The sequence below is a fragment of the Salmo trutta genome, chromosome 19 (genome assembly GCF_901001165.1).
Source record: "Salmo trutta chromosome 19, fSalTru1.1, whole genome shotgun sequence".
Taxonomy (NCBI): domain Eukaryota; kingdom Metazoa; phylum Chordata; class Actinopteri; order Salmoniformes; family Salmonidae; genus Salmo; species Salmo trutta.
Genome location: NC_042975.1, coordinates 47127134 through 47152037, shown reverse-complemented (window position 1 = coordinate 47152037; position 24904 = coordinate 47127134). Strand labels below are relative to the sequence as shown.

The 24904-nt window shown below is 50.3% G+C and overlaps 1 protein-coding gene across 2 annotated transcripts in view; it reads left to right on the top strand.

Annotated features, from left to right (window-relative positions):
* Nucleotides 1-24904, top strand: part of LOC115154823 (extensin) — a 53330-nt gene that overhangs the window by 9618 nt on the left and 18808 nt on the right. The window contains exons 1-3 of one of the 2 annotated variants that reach the window (XM_029701445.1): nt 18292-18533; nt 19712-19862; nt 20014-20131. In XM_029701445.1, the coding sequence (XP_029557305.1) occupies nt 19765-19862; nt 20014-20131 (216 nt within the window). In that variant the 5' untranslated portion in view covers nt 18292-18533; nt 19712-19764. Of the gene's footprint in view, nt 1-18291; nt 18534-19711; nt 19863-20013; nt 20132-24904 lie in introns of those variants that run through there. The other variant, XM_029701444.1, reaches the window with a different exon arrangement.

Genomic DNA, 24904 nt, shown 5'->3' with positions numbered 1-24904 from the left:
CATTGCGGTGTTACACTCCCCGATACACGCTGTGGTGTTACACACACACACACACTCCCCGATACACACTGCGGTGTTACACACACTCCCTGATACACACTGCGGTGTTACACACACACTCCCCGATACACACTGCGGTGTTACACACACACACTCCCCGATACACACTGCGGTGTTACACACACAGTCCCTGATACACACTGCGGTGTTACACACACACACACACACACACACACACACTCCCTGATACACACTGCGGTGTTACACACACACTCCCCGATATACATAGCGGTTTTACACTCCCTGATACACGCTGTGGTGTTACACACACACACACACACACTCCCCGATACACACTGTGGTGTTACACACACACACACACACACACTCCCCGATACACACTGCGGTGTTACACACACTAACACACACTCCCTGATACACACTGCGGTGTTACACACACACACTCCCCGATACACACTGCGGTGTTACACACACACACTCCCTGATACACACTGCGGTGTTACACACACACACACACACTCCCCGATACACACTGCAGTGTTACACTCCCTGATACACACTGCGGTGTTACACACACACACACACTCACTCCCCGATACACGCTGCGGTGTTACACAAACACACACTCCCCGATACACACTGCGGTGTTACACACACACACACACTCCCTGATACATAAGAGCGTCTGCTAAATGACTTAAATGTAAATGTAAATACACACTGCGGTGTTACACACACTCCCTGATACACACTGCGGTGTTACACTCACACTCCCCGATACACGCTGTGGTGTTACACACACACTCCCCGATACACACTGCGGTGTTACACTCCCTGATACACGCTGTGGTGTTACACACACACTCCCTGATACACACTGCGGTGTTACACACACACACACACACTCCCCGATACACACTGCGGTGTTACACACACACACACTCCCCGATACACACTGCGGTGTTACACACACACACACACACACTCCCCGATACACACTGCGGTGTTACACACACACACACTCCCCGATACACACTGCGGTGTTTCACACACACACACTCCCCGATACACACTGCGGTGTTTCACACACACACACTCCCCGATACACACTGCGGTGTTACACACACACACATTCCCCGATACACACTGCGGTGTTACACACACACACACACTACCCGATACACGCTGTGGTGTTACACACACACACACACACTCCCCGATACACGCTGTGGTGTTACACACACACACACACACACACTCCCCGATACACACTGCGGTGTTACACACACTAACACACACTCCCTGATACACACTGCGGTGTTACACTCACACTCCCCGATACACACTGCGGTGTTACACACACACACACTCCCCGATACACACTGCGGTGTTACACACACACACTCCCTGATACACACTGCGGTGTTACACACACACACACACTCCCCGATACACACTGCAGTGTTACACTCTCTGATACACACTGCGGTGTTACACACACACACACACTCACTCCCCGATACACGCTGCGGTGTTACACAAACACACACTCCCCGATACACACTGCGGTGTTACACACACACACACACTCCCTGATACATAAGAGCGTCTGCTAAATGACTTAAATGTAAATGTAAATACACACTGCGGTGTTACACACACTCCCTGATACACACTGCGGTGTTACACTCACACTCCCCGATACACGCTGTGGTATTACACACACACTCCCCGATACACACTGCGGTGTTACACTCCCTGATACACGCTGTGGTGTTACACACACACACACACACACTCCCTGATACACACTGCGGTGTTACACACACACACACACACTCCCCGATACACACTGCGGTGTTACACACACACACACTCCCCGATACACACTGCGGTGTTACACACACACACACACACTCCCCGATACACACTGCGGTGTTACACACACACACACACACTCCCCGATACACACTGCGGTGTTACACACACACACACTCCCCGATACACACTGCGGTGTTTCACACACACACACTCCCCGATACACACTGCGGTGTTACACACACACACACATTCCCCGATACACACTGCGGTGTTACACACACACACACACTCCCGATACACACTGCGGTGTTACACACACACATACTCCCCGATACACACTGCGGTGTTACACACACACATACTCCCCGATACACACTGCGGTGTTACACACACACACACACACTCCCCGATACACACTGCGGTGTTACACACACACACACTCCCCGATACACACTGCGGTGTTACACACACTCCCCGATACACACTGCGGTGTTACACACACTCCCCGATACACACTGCGGTGTTACACACACTCCCCGATACACACTGCGGTGTTACACACACACACACACTCCTCGATACACACTGCGGTGTTACACACACACACACACTCCCCGATACACACTGCGGTGTTACACACACACACTCCTCGATACACACTGCGGTGTTACACACACACACACTCCTCCTCGATACACACTGCGGTGTTAAACACACACACACTCCCCGATACACACTGCGGTGTTACACACACACACACTCCTCGATACACACTGCGGTGTTAAACACACACACTCCCCGATACACACTGCGGTGTTACACACACACACACACTCCCCGATACACACTGCGGTGTTACACACACACACACTCCTCGATACACACTGCGGTGTTAAACACACACACACTCCCCGATACACACTGCGGTGTTACACACACACACTCCCCGATACACACTGCGGTGTTACACACACACACACACTCCTCGATACACACTGCGGTGTTACACACACACACACACTCCCCGATACACACTGCGGTGTTACACACACACACACACTCCTCGATACACACTGCGGTGTTACACACACACACACACTCCTCGATACACACTGCGGTGTTAAACACACACACACTCCCCGATACACACTGCGGTGTTAAACACACACACACTCCCTGATACACACTGCAGTGTTACACACACACACACACTCCCCGATACACACTGCGGTGTTACACACACACACACACTCCCCGATACACACTGCGGTGTTACACACACACACTCCCCGATACACACTGCGGTGTTAAACACACACACACTCCCTGATACACACTGCAGTGTTACACACACACAATCCCCGATACACACGGTGGTGTTACACACACACACTCCCCGATACACACGGTGGTGTTACACACACACTCCCCGATACACACTGTGGTGTTACACACACACACACTCCCTGATACACGCTGTGGTGTTACACACACACACACACACACTCCCCGATACACACTGTGGTGTTACACACACACAAACTCCACGATACACACTGCGGTGTCACACACACACACTCCCCGATATACATTGCGGTGTTACACACACACTCCCTGATACACACTGCGATGTTATACACACACACACACACACACACACACACACACACACACACACACACACACTCCCCGATAAACACTGCGGTGTTACACTCCCTGATACACGCTGTGGTGTTACCACACACACACACACACACACACACACACTCCCCGATACACGCTGCGGTGTTACACACACACACACTGCCCGATACACACTGCGGTGTTACACACACACACACTCCCCGATACACACTGCGGTGTTACACACACACACACTCCCCGATACACACTGCGGTGTTACACACACACACACTCCCCGATACACACTGCGGTGTTACACGCACACTCCCCGATACACACTGCGGTGTTACACGCACACTCCCCGATACACACTGCGGTGTTACACGCACACTCCCCGATATACATTGCGGTGTTACACTCCCCGATACACGCTGTGGTGTTACACACACACACTCAACCGATACACACTGCGGTGTTACACACACTCCCTGATACACACTGCGGTGTTACACACACACTCCCCGATACACACTGCGGTGTTACACACACACACTCCCCGATACACACTGCGGTGTTACACACACAGTCCCTGATACACACTGCGGTGTTACACACACACACACACACACACACACACACACACACACTCCCTGATACACACTGCGGTGTTACACACACACTCCCCGATATACATAGCGGTTTTACACTCCCTGATACACGCTGTGGTGTTACTCACACACACACACACACTCCCCGATACACACTGTGGTGTTACACACACACACACACACTCCCCGGTACACACTGCGGTGTTACACACACTAACACACACTCCCTGATACACACTGCGGTGTTACACTCACACTCCCCGATACACACTGCGGTGTTACACACACACACACCCCGATACACACTGCGGTGTTACACACACACACTCCCTGATACACACTGCGGTGTTACACACACACACACACACTCCCCGATACACACTGCGGTGTTACACTCCCTGATACACACTGCGGTGTTACACACACACACACACTCACTCCCCGATACACGCTGCGGTGTTACACAAACACACACTCCCCGATACACACTGCGGTGTTACACACACACACACACTCCCTGATACATAAGAGCGTCTGCTAAATGACTTAAATGTAAATGTAAATACACACTGCGGTGTTACACACACTCCCTGATACACACTGCGGTGTTACACTCACACTCCCCGATACACGCTGTGGTGTTACACACACACTCCCCGATACACACTGCGGTGTTACACTCCCTGATACACGCTGTGGTGTTACACACACACACACACACACACACACACACACACACACACACACACACACACACACACTCCCTGATACACACTGCGGTGTTACACACACTAACACACACTCCCTGATACACACTGCGGTGTTACACTCACACTCCCCGATACACGCTGTGGTGTTACACACACACTCCCCGATACACACTGCGGTGTTACACTCCCTGATACACGCTGTGGTGTTACACACACACACACACACACACACACACACACACACACACACACACACACACACACACTCCCTGATACACACTGCGGTGTTACACACACTAACACACACTCCCTGATACACGCTGTGGTGTTACACACACACACACACACACACACTCCCCGATACACACTGTGGTGTTACACACACACACACACACACACTCCCCGATACACACTGCGGTGTTACACACACTAACACACACTCCCTGATACACACTGCGGTGTTACACACACACACTCCCCGATACACACTGCGGTGTTACACACACACACTCCCTGATACACACTGCGGTGTTACACACACACACACACTTCCCGATACACACTGCAGTGTTACACTCCCTGATACACACTGCGGTGTTACACACACACACACACTCACTCCCCGATACACGCTGCGGTGTTACACAAACACACACTCCCCGATACACACTGCGGTGTTACACACACACACACACTCCCTGATACATAAGAGCGTCTGCTAAATGACTTAAATGTAAATGTAAATACACACTGCGGTGTTACACACACTCCCTGATACACACTGCGGTGTTACACTCACACTCCCCGATACACGCTGTGGTGTTACACACACACTCCCCGATACACACTGCGGTGTTACACTCCCTGATACACGCTGTGGTGTTACACACACACACACACACACTCCCTGATACACACTGCGGTGTTACACACACACACACACACTCCCCGATACACACTGCGGTGTTACACACACACACACACACTCCCCGATACACACTGCGGTGTTACACACACACACACACACACACACACACTCCCCGATACACACTGCGGTGTTACACACACACACACTCCCCGATACACACTGCGGTGTTTCACACACACACACACTCCCCGATACACACTGCGGTGTTACACACACACACACACACATTCCCCGATACACACTGCGGTGTTACACACACACACACACTCCCCGATACACACTGCGGTGTTACACACACACATACTCCCCGATACACACTGCGGTGTTACACACACACACACACTCCCCGATACACACTGCGGTGTTAGACACACACACACTCCCCGATACACACTGCGGTGTTACACACACTCCCCGATACACACTGCGGTGTTACACACACTCCCCGATACACACTGCGGTGTTACACACACACACACTCCCCGATACACACTGCGGTGTTACACACACACACACACTCCTCGATACACACTGCGGTGTTTCACACACACACACACACTCCCCGATACACACTGCGGTGTTACACACACACTCCTCGATACACACTGCGGTGTTACACACACACACACTCCTCGATACACACTGCGGTGTTAAACACACACACACTCCCCGATACACACTGCGGTGTTACACACACACACACTCCTCGATACACACTGCGGTGTTAAACACACACACTCCCCGATACACACTGCGGTGTTACACACACACACTCCCCGATACACACTGCGGTGTTACACACACACACACTCCTCGATACACACTGCGGTGTTAAACACACACACACTCCCCGATACACACTGCGGTGTTACACACACACACACTCCCCGATACACACTGCGGTGTTACACACACACACACACTCCTCGATACACACTGCGGTGTTACACACACACACACACTCCCCGATACACACTGCGGTGTTACACACACACACACACTCCTCGATACACACTGCGGTGTTACACACACACACACTCCTCGATACACACTGCGGTGTTAAACACACACACACTCCCCGATACACACTGCGGTGTTAAACACACACACACTCCCTGATACACACTGCAGTGTTACACACACACACACTCCCCGATACACACTGCGGTGTTACACACACACACACACTCCCCGATACACACTGCGGTGTTACACACACACACTCCCCGATACACACTGCGGTGTTAAACACACACACACTCCCTGATACACACTGCAGTGTTACACACACACAATCCCCGATACACACGGTGGTGTTACACACACACACTCCCCGATACACACGGTGGTGTTACACACACACTCCCCGATACACACTGTGGTGTTACACACACACACCCTCCCTGATACACGCTGTGGTGTTACACACACACACACACACACTCCCCGATACACACTGTGGTGTTACACACACACAAACTCCACGATACACACTGCGGTGTCACACACACACACTCCCCGATATACATTGCGGTGTTACACACACACTCCCTGATACACACTGCGATGTTATACACACACACACACACACACACACACACACTCCCCGATAAACACTGCGGTGTTACACTCCCTGATACACGCTGTGGTGTTACCACACACACACACACACACACACACACACACTCCCCGATACACGCTGCGGTGTTACACACACACACACTGCCCGATACACACTGCGGTGTTACACACACACACACTCCCCGATACACACTGCGGTGTTACACACACACACACTCCCCGATACACACTGCGGTGTTACACACACACACACTCCCCGATACACACTGCGGTGTTACACGCACACTCCCCGATACACACTGCGGTGTTACACGCACACTCCCCGATACACACTGCGGTGTTACACGCACACTCCCCGATATACATTGCGGTGTTACACTCCCCGATACACGCTGTGGTGTTACACACACACACTCAACCGATACACACTGCGGTGTTACACACACAGTCCCTGATACACACTGCGGTGTTACACACACACACACACACACACACACACACACACACACACACACTCCCTGATACACACTGCGGTGTTACACACACACTCCCCGATATACATAGCGGTTTTACACTCCCTGATACACGCTGTGGTGTTACACACACACACACACACACTCCCCGATACACACTGTTGTGTTACACACACACACACACACTCCCCAGTACACACTGCGGTGTTACACACACTAACACACACTCCCTGATACACACTGCGGTGTTACACTCACACTCCCCGATACACACTGCGGTGTTACACACACACACTCCCCGATACACACTGCGGTGTTACACACACACACTCCCTGATACACACTGCGGTGTTACACACACACACACACACACTCCCCGATACACACTGCGGTGTTACACTCCCTGATACACACTGCGGTGTTACACACACACACACACTCACTCCCCGATACACGCTGCGGTGTTACACAAACACACACTCCCCGATACACACTGCGGTGTTACACACACACACACACTCCCTGATACATAAGAGCGTCTGCTAAATGACTTAAATGTAAATGTAAATACACACTGCGGTGTTACACACACTCCCTGATACACACTGCGGTGTTACACTCCCTGATACACGCTGTGGTGTTACACACACACACACACACACACACTCCCTGATACACACTGCGGTGTTACACACACACACACACACACACTCCCCGATACACACTGCGGTATTACACACACACACACACACTCCCCGATACACACTGCGGTGTTACACACACACACACTCCCCGATACACACTGCGGTGTTTCACACACACACACACTCCCTGATACACACTGCGGTGTTACACACACACACACACTCCCCGATACACACTGCAGTGTTACACTCCCTGATACACACTGCGGTGTTACACACACACACACACACTCACTCCCCGATACACGCTGCGGTGTTACACAAACACACACTCCCCGATACACACTGCGGTGTTACACACACACACACACTCCCTGATACATAAGAGCGTCTGCTAAATGACTTAAATGTAAATGTAAATACACACTGCGGTGTTACACACACTCCCTGATACACACTGCGGTGTTACACTCACACTCCCCGATACACGCTGTGGTGTTACACACACACTCCCCGATACACACTGCGGTGTTACACTCCCTGATACACGCTGTGGTGTTACACACACACACACACACACTCCCTGATACACACTGCGGTGTTACACACACACACTCCCCGATACACACTGCGGTGTTACACACACACACACTCCCCGATACACACTGCGGTGTTACACACACACACACACACACACTCCCCGATACACACTGCGGTGTTTCACACACACACACTCCCCGATACACACTGCGGTGTTTCACACACACACACTCACACACACACACTCCCCGATACACACTGCGGTGTTACACACACACACACTCCCCGATACACGCTGTGGTGTTACACACACACACTCCCCGATACACACTGTGGTGTTAAACACACACACACACACACACACTCCCCGATACACACTGCGGTGTTACACACACTAACACACACTCCCTGATACACACTGCGATGTTACACTCACACTCCCCGATACAGACTGCGGTGTTACACACACACACTCCCCGATACACACTGCGGTGTTACACACACACACTCCCTGATACACACTGCGGTGTTACACATACACACACACTCCCCGATACACACTGCAGTGTTACACTCCCTGATACACACTGCGGTGTTACACACACACACACACTCACTCCCCGATACACGCTGCGGTGTTACACAAACACACACTCCCCGATACACACTGCGGTGTTACACACACACACACACTCCCTGATACATAAGAGCGTCTGCTAAATGACTTAAATGTAAATGTAAATACACACTGCGGTGTTACACACACTCCCTGATACACACTGCGGTGTTACACTCACACTCCCCGATACACGCTGTGGTGTTACACACACACTCCCCGATACACACTGCGGTGTTACACTCCCTGATACACGCTGTGGTGTTACACACACACACACACACACACTCCCTGATACACACTGCGGTGTTACACACACACACACACACACTCCCCGATACACACTGCGGTGTTACACACACACACACTCCCCGATACACACTGCGGTGTTTCACACACACACACTCCCCGATACACACTGCGGTGTTTCACACACACACACTCCCCGATACACACTGCGGTGTTTCACACACACACACTCCCCGATACACACTGCGGTGTTACACACACACACACTCCCCGATACACGCTGCGGTGTTACACACACACACACACACTCCCCGATACACGCTGTGGTGTTACACACACACACACACACTCCCCAATACACACTGTGGTGTTACACACACACACACACACACACTCCCCGATACACACTGCGGTGTTACACACACTAACACACACTCCCTGATACACACTGCGGTGTTACACTCACACTCCCCGATACAGACTGCGGTGTTACACACACACACTCCCCGATACACACTGCGGTGTTACACACACACACTCCCTGATACACACTGCGGTGTTACACACACACACACACTCCCCGATACACACTGCAGTGTTACACTCCCTGATACACACTGCGGTGTTACACACACACACACACACTCACTCCCCGATACACGCTGCGGTGTTACACAAACACACACTCCCCGATACACACTGCGGTGTTACACACACACACTCCCTGATACATAAGAGCGTCTGCTAAATGACTTAAATGTAAATGTAAATACACACTGCGGTGTTACACACACTCCCTGATACACACTGCGGTGTTACACTCACACTCCCCGATACACGCTGTGGTGTTACACACACACTCCCCGATACACACTGCGGTGTTACACTCCCTGATACACGCTGTGGTGTTACACACACACACACACACACTCCCTGATACACACTGCAGTGTTACACACACACACACACACACACACACTCCCCGATACACACTGCGGTGTTACACACACACACACTCCCTGATACACACTGCGGTGTTTCACACACACACACTCCCCGATACACACTGCGGTGTTACACACACACACACACACTCCCCGATACACACTGCGGTGTTACACACACACATACTCCCCGATACACACTGCGGTGTTACACACACACACACTCCCCGATACACACTGCGGTGTTACACACACACACACTCCCCGATACACACTGCGGTGTTACACACACTCCCCGATACACACTGCGGTGTTACACACACTCCCCGATACACACTGCGGTGTTACACACACACACTCCCCGATACACACTGCGGTGTTACACACACACACACACACACTCCCCGATACACACTGCAGTGTTACACACACACCCTCCCCGACACACACACACACACTCCCCGATACACACTGCGGTGTTACACACACACACACACACTCCCCGATACACACTGCGGTGTTACACACACACACACACTCCCCGATACACACTGCGGTGTTACACACACACACACTCCCCGATACACACTGCGGTGTTACACACACACACACACACACTCCTCGATACACACTGCGGTGTTACACACACACACACACACACACACACACACACACTCCCCGATACACACTGCGGTGTTACACACACACACTCTCACACACACACTCCCTGATACACACTGCGGTGTTACACATACACACACACTCCCTGATACACAGTGCGGTGTTACACACACACACACACACACACACACACACACCCTGATACACACTGTGGTGTTACACACACACACACACACTCCCCGATACACACTGCGGTGTTACACACACACACTCTCACACACACACTCCCTGATACACACTGCGGTGTTACACATACACACACACTCCCTGATACACAGTGCGGTGTTACACACACACACACACACACACACACACACCCTGATACACACTGTGGTGTTACACACACACACATACACTCCCCGATACACACTGCGGTGTTACACATACACACACACTCCCTGATACACAGTGCAGTGTTACACTCACACACACACACAATCCCTGATACACACTGCGGTGTTACACACACACACACTCCCTGATACACAGTGCGGTGTTACACTTCCCGATACACACTGCGGTGTTACACACACTAACACACACTCCTCGATACACACTGCAGTGTTACACACACACACACAAAGACACACCCTGATACACACTTCGGTGTTACACACACACACTCCCCGATACACACTGCAGTGTTACACACACACACTCCCCGACACACACACACTCCCCGATACACACTGCGGTGTTACACACATACACACTGCAGTGTTACACACACACACTCCCCGATACACATTGCGGTGTTACACACACTCCCTGATCCACACTACGGTGTTACACACACACCCTGATACACACTGCGGTGTTACACACACTCCCTGATACACACTGCGGTGTTACACACACACACTCCCCGATACACACTGCGGTGTTACACACACACACTCCCCGATACACACTGCGGTGTTACACGCACACTCCCCGATATACATTGCGGTGTTACACTCCCCGATACACGCTGTGGTGTTACACACACACACACACACTCCCCGATACACACTGCGGTGTTACACACACTCCCTGATACACACTGCGGTGTTACACACACCCACACACACACACACACACACTCCCCGATACACACTGCGGTGTTACACACACACACACACACACACACTCCCTGATACACACTGCGGTGTTACACACACACTCCCCGATATACATTGCGGTGTTACACTCCCTGATACACGCTGTGGTGTTACACACACACACACACACACTCCCCGATACACACTGCGGTGTTACACACACTAACACACACTCTCCGATACACACTGTGGTGTTACACTCACACTCCCCGATACACACTGCGGTGTTACACACACACACTCCCCGATACACACTGCGGTGTTACACACACACACTCCCCGATACACACTGCGGTGTTACAGACACACACACTCCCTGATACACACTGCGGTGTTACACACACACACACACACTCCCCGATACACACTGCAGTGTTACACTCCCCGATACACACTGTAGTGTTACACTCTCTGATACACACTGCAGTGTTACACTCCCCGATACACACTGCGGTGTTACACACAAACACACACACACTCCCTGATACATAAGAGCGTCTGCTAAATGACTTAAATGTAAATGTAAATACACACTGCGGTGTTACACACACTCCCTGATACACACTGCGGTGTTACACTCACACTCCCCGATACACGCTGTGGTGTTACACACACACTCCCCGATACACACTGCGGTGTTACCACAGCGTGTATCAGGGAGTGTAACACCGCAGTATGTATCGGGGAGTGTGTGTGTAACACCACAGCGTGTATCAGGGAGTGTGTTACACACACACACTCCCTGATACACACTGCGGTGTTACACACACACACACACACTCCCCGATACACACTGCGGTGTTATACACACACACACACTCCCCGATACACACTGCGGTGTTACACACACACACACACTCCCCGATACACACTGCGGTGTTACACACACACACACTCCCCGATACACACTGCGGTGTTACACACACACACACTCCCCGATACACACTGCGGTGTTACACACACACACACACTCCCCGATACACACTGCGGTGTTACACACACACACACACACTCCCCGATACACACTGCGGTGTTACACACACACACACACTCCCCGATACACACTGCGGTGTTAGACACACACACACTCCCCGATACACACTGCGGTGTTAGACACACACACACTCCCCGATACACACTGCGGTGTTACACACACACACACTCCCCGATACACACTGCGGTGTTACACACACACACACTCCTCGATACACACTGCGGTGTTACACACACACACACTCCCCGATACACACTGCGGTGTTACACACACACACACACTCTCACACACACACTCCCTGATACACACTGCGGTGTTACACATACACACACACTCCCTGATACACACTGCGGTGTTACACATACACACACACTCCCTGATACACAGTGCGGTGTTACACACACACACACACACACACACCCTGATACACACTGTGGTGTTACACACACACACACCCCGATACACACTGCGGTGTTAAACACACACACTCCCCGATACACACTGCGGTGTTACACACACACACACTCCCCGATACACACTGCGGTGTTACACACACACACACTCCCCGATACACACTGCGGTGTTACACACACACACACACTCCCCGATACACACTGCGGTGTTACACACACACACACTCCCCGATACACACTGCGGTGTTACACACACACACACACACTCCCCGATACACACTGCGGTGTTACACACACACACTCTCACACACACACTCCCTGATACACACTGCGGTGTTACACATACACACACATTCCCTGATACACAGTGCGGTGTTACACACACACACACACACACACCCTGATACACACTGCGGTGTTACACTCACACACACACACACACACTCCCTGATACACACTGCGGTGTTACACACACACTCCCTGATACACAGTGCAGTGTTACACTCACACACACACACACACACACTCCCTGATACACACTGCGGTGTTACACACACACACACACTCCCTGATACACAGTGTGGTGTTACACTTCCCGATACACACTGCGGTGTTACACACACACACACTCCCCGATACACACTGCGTTGTTACACACACACACACTCCTCGATACACACTGCAGTGTTACACACACACACACACAGACACACCCTGATACACACTTCGGTGTTACACACACACACTCCCCGATACACACTGCAGTGTTACACACACACACTCCCCGACACACACTGCAGTGTTACACACACACACACACACACCCCGATACACACTGCGGTGTTACACACACACACTCCCCGATACACGCTGCAGTGTTACACACACTCCCTGATCCACACTACGGTGTTACACACACACTCCCCGATACACACTGCAGTGTTACACACACACACACACACACACACACACACTCCTCGATACACAGTGCAGTACTACACACACACACACACTCCCTGATACACACTGCGGTGTTACATACACACACACACACTCCCTGATACACACTGCGGTGTTACACACACACACTCCCCGATACACACTGTGGTGTTACACACACACACTCCCTGATACACACTGCGGTGTTACACACACACTCCCTGATACACACTGCGGTTCTACACACACACACACTACCCGATATGCACTGCGGTGTTACACACACACACTTCCGATACACACACACACTCCCCGATACACACTGCGGTGTTACACACACACACACACACTCCCCGATACACACTGTGGTGTTACACACACACACACACTCCCTGATACAGACTGCGGTTTTACACACACACACACTCCCCGATCCACACTGCGGTGTTACACACACACACACACACTCCCCGATACACACTGCAGTGTTACACACACACACTCTCACACACACACTCCCTGATACACACTGCGGTGTTACACATACACACACACACACACACACACACACTCCCTGATACACAGTGCGGTGTTACACACACACACACCCTGATACACACTGTGGTGTTACACACACACACACACACACACACCCTGATACACACTGTGGTGTTACACACACACACACACTCCCCGATACACACTGCAGTGTTACACACACACACACACACACACACTCCCTGATACACACTGCAGTGTTACACACACACACACTCCCTGATACACACTGTAGTGTTACACACACACACACTTTCTGATACACACTGCAGTGTTACACACACACACACTCCCTGATACACACTGTAGTGTTACACACACACACACTTTCTGATACACACTGCAGTGTTACACACACACACACTCCCTGATACACACTGTAGTGTTACACACACACACACACTTTCTGATACACACTGCAGTGTTACACACACACACACTCCCTGATACACACTGCGGTGTTACACACACACTCCCTGATACACACTGCGGTGTTACACACACACACTCCTCGATACACACTGCAGTGTTACACACACACACACACACTCCTTGATACACATTGCGGTGTTACACACACACACACACTCCCCGATACACACTGCGGTGTTACACACACACACACACACACTCCCCGATACACACTGCTGTGTTACATACACACTGCAGTGTTACACACACACACACACACTCCCTGATACACACTGCGGTGTTACACACACACACACTCCCTGATACACACTGTGGTGTTACACATACACACACTCCCCGATACACACTGTGGTTTTACACACACACGCACACACACTCCTCGATACACACTGCAGTGTTACACACACACACTCCCCGATACACACTGCAGTGTTACACACACACACACACACTCCCCGATACACACTGCAGTGTCACACACACACACACTCCCCGATACACACTGCAGTGTTACACACACACACACTCCCCGATACACACTGCTGTGTTACATACACACTGCAGTGTTACACACACACACACACACACACTCCCTGATACACACTGCGGTGTTACACACACACACACACACACTCCCTGATACACACTGTGGTGTTACACATACACACACTCCCCGATACACACTGTGGTTTTACACACACATGCACACACACTCCTCGATACACACTGCAGTGTTACACACACACACACACACACACTCCCCGATACACACTGCAGTGTTACACACACACACACTCCCCGATACACACTGCAGTGTTACACACACACACTCTCACACACACACTCCCTGATACACACTGCGGTGTTACACATACACACACACACACACTCCCTGATACACAGTGCGGTGTTACACACACACACACCCTGATACACACTGTGGTGTTACACACACACACACACACACACACACCCTGATACACACTGTGGTGTTACACACACACACACACTCCCCGATACACACTGCAGTGTTACACACACACACACACACACTCCCTGATACACACTGCAGTGTTACACACACACACTCCCTGATACACAGTGCGGGTTACACACACACACACTCCCTGATACACACTGTAGTGTTACACACACACACACTTTCTGATACACACTGCAGTGTTACACACACACACACTCCCTGATACACACTGTAGTGTTACACACACACACACTTTCTGATACACACTGCAGTGTTACACACACACACACTCCCTGATACACACTGTAGTGTTACACACACACACACACTTTCTGATACACACTGCAGTGTTACACACACACACACTCCCTGATACACACTGCGGTGTTACACACACACTCCCTGATACACACTGCGGTGTTACACACACACACTCCTCGATACACACTGCAGTGTTACACACACACACACACACTCCTTGATACACATTGCGGTGTTACACACACACACACACTCCCCGATACACACTGCGGTGTTACACACACACACACACACACTCCCCGATACACACTGCTGTGTTACATACACACTGCAGTGTTACACACACACACACACACACACTCCCTGATACACACTGCGGTGTTACACACACACACACTCCCTGATACACACTGTGGTGTTACACATACACACACTCCCCGATACACACTGTGGTTTTACACACACACGCACACACACTCCTCGATACACACTGCAGTGTTACACACACACACTCCCCGATACACACTGCAGTGTTACACACACACACACACACTCCCCGATACACACTGCAGTGTTACACACACACACACACACTCCCCGATACACACTGCAGTGTCACACACACACACACTCCCCGATACACACTGCAGTGTTACACACACACACACTCCCCGATACACACTGCTGTGTTACATACACACTGCAGTGTTACACACACACACACACACACACTCCCTGATACACACTGCGGTGTTACACACACACACACACACTCCCTGATACACACTGTGGTGTTACACATACACACACTCCCCGATACACACTGTGGTTTTACACACACATGCACACACACTCCTCGATACACACTGCAGTGTTACACACACACACACACACACTCCCCGATACACACTGCAGTGTTACACACACACACACTCCCCGATACACACTGCAGTGTTACACACACACACACACTCCCCGATACACACTGCAGTGTCACACACACACACACTCCCCGATACACACTGCAGTGTTACACACACACACACACACTCCCCGATACACACTGCAGTGTTACACACACACACACACACTCCCCGATACACACTGCAGTGTTACACACACACACACACTGGACTATAGAGTTAGAAATCCTTTCATCATCTCATAGTCACAGTTCACGTTGCAACACGAAGTGTTTGGCGACTGTTGCAGACCTAGTTTTGTGTTTCTTAGTGTGAAGCAGAGGAAATGGTGGTTTGTTACAAGCACAGGACCCAGGTGTCTGTGCAAAGCAGGAAGTGACTCCAGGCCCACTGGCTACTTCCTTCCAAATATTAGCTGTGAACCCAGCAGGAAGCATGCAGAACAAGCATTGTGGAGATCAAAAGGACAAGAATATGGCAAAAAAAAATAAGGTTTTGTGTTTTTCATCTGTTCAGTTATATTTACCATTTAGTTTGGCGTGTATATACTGTAGTTAATGTGTTGTTGAATGTTTGTGTAACTATATTTATGTAGCGTGTATGTGTACATCTGTATAATATGTAGCATGTAGGCTACATGACTAGTGCTGTTATGACAGCTTTTCCGTACATTGTATGTGTTCCTGTGCGTGGTTAGGTCCATTTTGGTTTGTGTCTGAGCTTTGAGCACAGAACGTGGCAGACTGGTGACGTTTCCTAGTGGCAGATGATAGACTGCAGTGCAGGGCGGGGCGTCTTATTGCCACAGTAACTAGGCCCGCGTGATCCTTGAACGCGCCACAGATATGCAGATTTCAGGGATATAGTGCCTACTAAATCAGAAATGGCACTGTTTTGCGTCACAATCTGTAGGGGAACATGACTTAGGCCCCTGGTTTATGAGGGTCTCAGAACAGAGGGGTTGTGATGTGAGTCAAGGTGTGAAGGAGTATTGGGACAGGGTTCCAAGAGTCCAGAGCACAAGTTTGACATGTTTGTTGTCTGTAGCTAGTGTCTTGCGTTTTGAGAGAATTGTCTGTATGCCTACAGTGTGTTTGCCTAGCTAGTATGTTTTGACTTGCCCGGGCTGAGTTCAGGGCATGTCATCGTGGTTTGCCCCAGTGGAATTCCCTGCATTTGCCACAGGACAGGCTGGCAGAACCAGTTCACTGGTAATCGGCTCTGGAGGGGTGCCTCCCCTTCTTTTCAACCAAAACCCTCATGATTAAGAAAGCCTCATTGAGGACATTCCAGTTTGTCGTTTTGTAGCAATCACAATACATACAGAAAACAACATCATAATAGCAAAGCATATGTACAAGGCAAGTAGGCTGGATAGCTGCCTCTACTGAACGTGTGTGTGTGTGTGCTGATTTTTTTTTTCCACAAAGGAACATTTCTCAGCCTTAACGCAATGTAACCACGTCATAGTATTCAATGATTTTGGTGGCTTTTCTCTTGTTTTTCCCCCATCTGCTCTACTGCTGTCCATATATGGAACCCATCAATGTCTGTCTGTTTACCACAGAAACATAAACATGACAAATCTTGGTTTTCCTCATTTGGCAAGAATGTCTCGTTCTCTGTTATGTCCAATAATATAACTCCAGTGTGTTTCGTGTCCCCTGTAGCCAACCGTAAGAATGTGAGCTGGTTGCTGGGCAGGGACGGTGATGTGTCGGTCATGGTGATTGGAGAGGTGGACGAGCTGAAGACCTCTAAACTCATCTGTTCTGGGCCCGTGGAGAGGAAAGCACCTCCAAGCCTGCACAATAGCACACGGTACGGACACGTCAGCAATGCCAGCAGTGATGTTTACCTGCAGTTCTGTGGAGTTGTAATAGTCCATATCAAATTGAGTAGGAGGTTGGTTTTGGGGGTTTGCAATTTTCTATCATTCCTGTTTTGATTATCCTGTCTGGTCCGTCTGTAGCCACCAGACAACTCCCCCGAAGAGCAACCTGGTAAACAGACCTGTCTCAGAATCTGTCACAACTGGGAGAGAGAGCCTGCTTCCCAAAACACAGCCAGGGATACAGCTCAATTTAAAGGTGAGAGTTTGTGTGTATGTGAGAGAGACCTTCCTGTTGCTGTCATTAATCTCGGACACAGCTGAGGGCCAATGAGACGAGGGAGAGTCATTGCTCAGCAGCCAAATAAATCACCCCTTCTATCTCTCCCTCTCCTGACTGTTCCCTTACTCCATCCCTCCCTCTTCCACTCCCCATTGTTACCTCCAACACTCGCAAAACACTGTTTCAGTATGATATGTTGGATAAAGGAATAAAGACAGACGCCAATGTCAACTTCAATTGCCTTGTTCATGCATTGTACAAATCCCTACACGCGGAGTCCGGGGAACAGTCCGGCTAGTCGATTACCTATCAACTAGACTCCGTAACATTATCCTTTTCAATAGAAAGTGCAAACATAACGGCATAACATTAAGTTCTTAACAGTCATGTCATAACAATTGAAAAAGCTTGACATTTTCTTTTTACTTCAGTTGTCATCTTCCTTTTTTTCTTATAAACAGAGGACAAGTTAACACAGTCTCTTGCTTACAGAGTAAGCCTGTCCGGTGGCTTGCACAGCCGACACACCCGTGAGTAAGTATTGGCTCTGACGGGTAGGATTAGGGCCACAAGCTGGAGAGCTTGGTGGGGTAGAAACCTCACCTTCAGTTGGCTCATGTCTCAATTCTGCGCCCCTTACCCTTAAGCCTGGACTGTGATCCAGCTCATCTAGGTGAGTGTATGGCGTGTTCTGGTTTGTCTGCTCTGCTACGCGCAGATCCGCCCGATTGCGACAATAGAGGGAGCCACCAACATCCACCAGGTAAGAACGTGGTGCAACTCTCTGTAGGCATGTGCCCAGCCTCCAAAGTCCTGTGTGGTCTCCCGGCAGCGGTTTCATCCTTATCGTTTCACCCACCTCCAGCTCTGGTAGGTCTCGAGCAGTCCGGTCGTAGAAGCACTTAACGAGCTGCTTTCTGTGACGCAGTTTGTCCGTGACGCCAACCATGACGCAGGGCTCAAGTAGCTTGTTAGCTACGGGGATGGTAGTCTTCAGACGTCTGGACAGGAGGCGTTGTGCTGGGCTGCTGTCCATGTTTTCGGTGGGTGTATTCCTCCACTGTAAGATTGCTTTCCATGGGTTGTTGCTGTTGCGCATGGCCCTGCTTAACAGGTTTTTGCAATCTTGACAGCTGACTCTGCCTTGCCATTTGCTTTTGGGTGTCTTGGAGAGGAGGTCACATGGTCAAACTCCCATTCTGAGGCGAAACGCTTGAACTCCAATTTGTAAGTCGCTCTGGATAAGAGCGTCTGCTAAATGACTTAAATGTAAATGTAAACTGTGCAGTGAATTGTGGGCCATTGTCCGTGATTAACTTGTCAGGCTGACCTCGCCTTGCAAACTGCACCTTGCACCGCTTTATGACCGTCTCTGCAGACACGTCAGGGAGCAGTTCAATTTCCCAAAAGTCAGAGTAGTGATCAACAATGAGAAGATAGTCCTTTTGTCTGTGGCAGAATAAGTCCATGCTGACGATTTGCCATGGCCCTTGTGGGCAGTTCGTGTGACATGGTTTCCTTTTGCTGTTCATGAGCGTACTCGTTGCATGTGGTACAGTTGCTGACAAAGTCTTTAATTTCTGCTTGCATGTTTGGCCAGTATAATGTTTCATGAGCCTGGCGGTAGCATGGAGTGTATGCGGGTAAGCATCTCTGGACGTAGTGATTTTAGGAATAATGACCTTCTGACCTCTGAACAAGACACCATTTTGCACGCTGATCTCATCTCGAAAGGTCCAGTATTCTCTCACTGTGAAAGGTGTCTCCTCTTTCAGGTATGGCCAACCTGCGAGATCCATGGACTTCAGTGACTGTAGGTGTTCGTCCTTGTCAGTGTGTGGCCTGATCTGGGCTAGGCGGTGATCTGTGACGTTTAAGTAGTCTGCCTGATTGATCTGTTGAACATCTTGTTGTTCCTGCTGTAGCGAACAGATGGCCTGTCGCTGATGGGCAGTGCCTCTGCCTGTACATTGTGCTGTTGCCCTGCTCAGTGTGTCGCTGATGTACATCTCTGGTCCTGGCTTGTAAATGACCTTCAGGCTGTAGTTTTGCAGAGTCAGGAGCATGCTTTGAAGCCTCTTGGGCGCATTGAGGAGAGGTTTACTGAATATGGCAATGAGTGGTTTGTGGTCAGTTTCAGCAGTGACCAGCTCTCGACCATATAAGTAGTGATGGAATCGCTGGCAGGAGAAGACGATGCTGAGGCACTCTTTCTCAATTTGTGCATAGTTTTGTTCGGTGGGGGTGAGCGTTCTCGAGGCAAATGCAACGGGCTGGCCTTCCTGCATAAGGCAGCATCCAAGTCCCCTTTGGCTGGAGTCGCTCTGGATTGTGACAGGCTTCGTGACGTCGTAGTAGCGCAACACTGGCATGGATGAAGCCAGAGATTTCATCTATTGCACTGCGGCCTCGTGCTTGGGTAGCCAGTGCCATGGTGTGTCTTTGTCCAGCAACCGGCGCAGAGGCTCACAGACTGCTGATCGGTGTGGCATGAACTTTGCAAGATAGTTTGCAAAACCGATGAGACGCTGTACTCTTTTTGCATCAGACGGGTTTGGCATGTCGAGGATCGCTCGGACCTTATCTGGGTCCGGCTTCAGGCCTTTTGCCGAGAGAATGTGGCCATGGAAGTGGACGTCTTTCACCTTGAACTGCAGCTTCTTCAGGCCAAGACGAAGCTTAACTGATCGACAGCGCTCCATCAGTGGCAGGAGCTTCACATCGTGGTCGCGTTCTGCTTCTTCGTCTGTGTCACCACAGCCTACGATCAGGACATCATCGGCGATGGGTTCCATGCCCTTGAGCCCAGCCAGTAACTCGTGCTGCTTGCGTTGGTATACTTCAGGCGCCACTGAGACACCAAACGGGAGCTTGAGCCAGCGTTTCCGACCCAGGGTGTCCAGAAGGTAGTCATGAAGCTGCTTTCTTCGTCCAGCTTGCATTGAAGGAATGCATCTCGGGCGTCCACCAAGGTGAAAATCCTGGCCTTGGGAAGCTTGTAGAGGACATCCTTTAGTGTCGGCATGATGAAGTGGGATCGTTTCAGTGCTTGGTTCAGATGCTTTGGGTCGATGCAGACCCTCAGCTTCTCTGGTTTTTTCACTATGACCATATTGCTGATCCAGTCAGTTGGTTCAGTCACAGATGTTATGTGGCCATCGGCCTCATACTTGTCCAGCTGGGCCTTCACAGCCACTTTCATTGCAATGGGCACATTGCGAGGAGCACACTGGACTGGAGTGATGCTCTCATCCACTTCAAAGTGTACCTCCCCAGGCACTGATTCAACGGGCATGTTGAATACATCGTCATATCTGCTGAGTAGTTGTTCTTTGGACAGGGGTCCATGCTGGACATGATCCACAATGTGCAAGTCATTTGGTACAGTGAACTGCATCAGTCCCAGGCGTTTGAATGGAGAGCTTGTGTTTGCGTCCCCGAATAACACATTCGGTCTCAAAGATGCCCATAGAGCTCATTAGCTCTCCTGAGTGCAGCTTTAGTCTAGTATCGCTGGGCAATAGATGTGTGTCAGGTGCCAGATTGATTTTGTCTTTGTAGCTCATTACGTTGCATGTAACACCGGAATCCAGTTGACGTTGTTGCTTGTTGTGTAATCGTAGTGTCACAAACCATTTCTTCCCTCTTGAGTGTACAGCCCCAATGGATTCATGCATGTAAATGTCACTTTCACTGTTCAGCTCTGAACATTGAGTGACGTCATCAACACAGTGAATCTTGCCCTCACTCACCCATCTTTTGCTTTTGAGACACACTTTTGCAAAGTGATTATTGGTTCCACAAGCTCTGCATGGTTTTCCATAGGCAGGGCAGTGCTCTTTGCCACGTGTGTGTGTATTCCCACAGTATTTACATGCTGCGGGGCTCTCTGTGTTCACCGTTCGTGGTGAATTACTCTGCCTCGATTGGTTTTGTCTGAATGTCTGCCTAGCAACAGCGGGAACAGTATCAACGTCGGAGCGTGGGGTTTCGATTTCCATTGCTCTCATGTCAGTGACTTCAGCAGTGCGGCACATTTCGATGGCAGTTACTAATGTTAAGCCTCTCGCTCTCAGTAGATGCCGGTGCGTATCCTCATTTGCAATTCCCAGTACTATTTTTGTTATCTTTCAATCCCCCGTATCCACAAGTGGCGGGTTTTTCTCTCAAACGGGTTACAAAGTTGTGTACTGACTCACCCTCTTCCTGTTTGCAGCTTCCAAAAACGAACCGCTCGTAAATGACGTTTCTGGCGGGTTTGAAGTAATTCTCCAATGCATCCAATATAGCCTTTGCATCACACTGTTGTCGTGCTGTGAGGGTGAGATTGTGCCGGTAGATATGCCTGCATTCGCTGCCCATTAAACTCCTCAGAGTTGCCTCTTGTACCTCGTTGGGTTTCTCATGTAGACCGGTCGCCAGCGCATAGTCCTCGAATTCATCCCTGAAATTGTCCCAATTAGTATTCCAGTCCCCTGTGAGAACCATGGGATTTGGTGGCGGAATGTTCGCTGCCATAGCGATGGAATAGGAGATTTGTTTGCCTTCAGTCATAGAGGTAGGTAGTGATGCTAGCTAGCCAGCTAACAAGGAGTTGATCAGTGTTGTGACTAGGAGTAGGAAACGGCGTGTGTTCGCATATGGAACATAACTGTGCCTATACTGTTTTTAGCTACAAAAATAACAAACGTGTGGTTTTCGAGCCACATCTGATACCCTGTTTCAGTATGGTATGTTGGATAAAGAAAT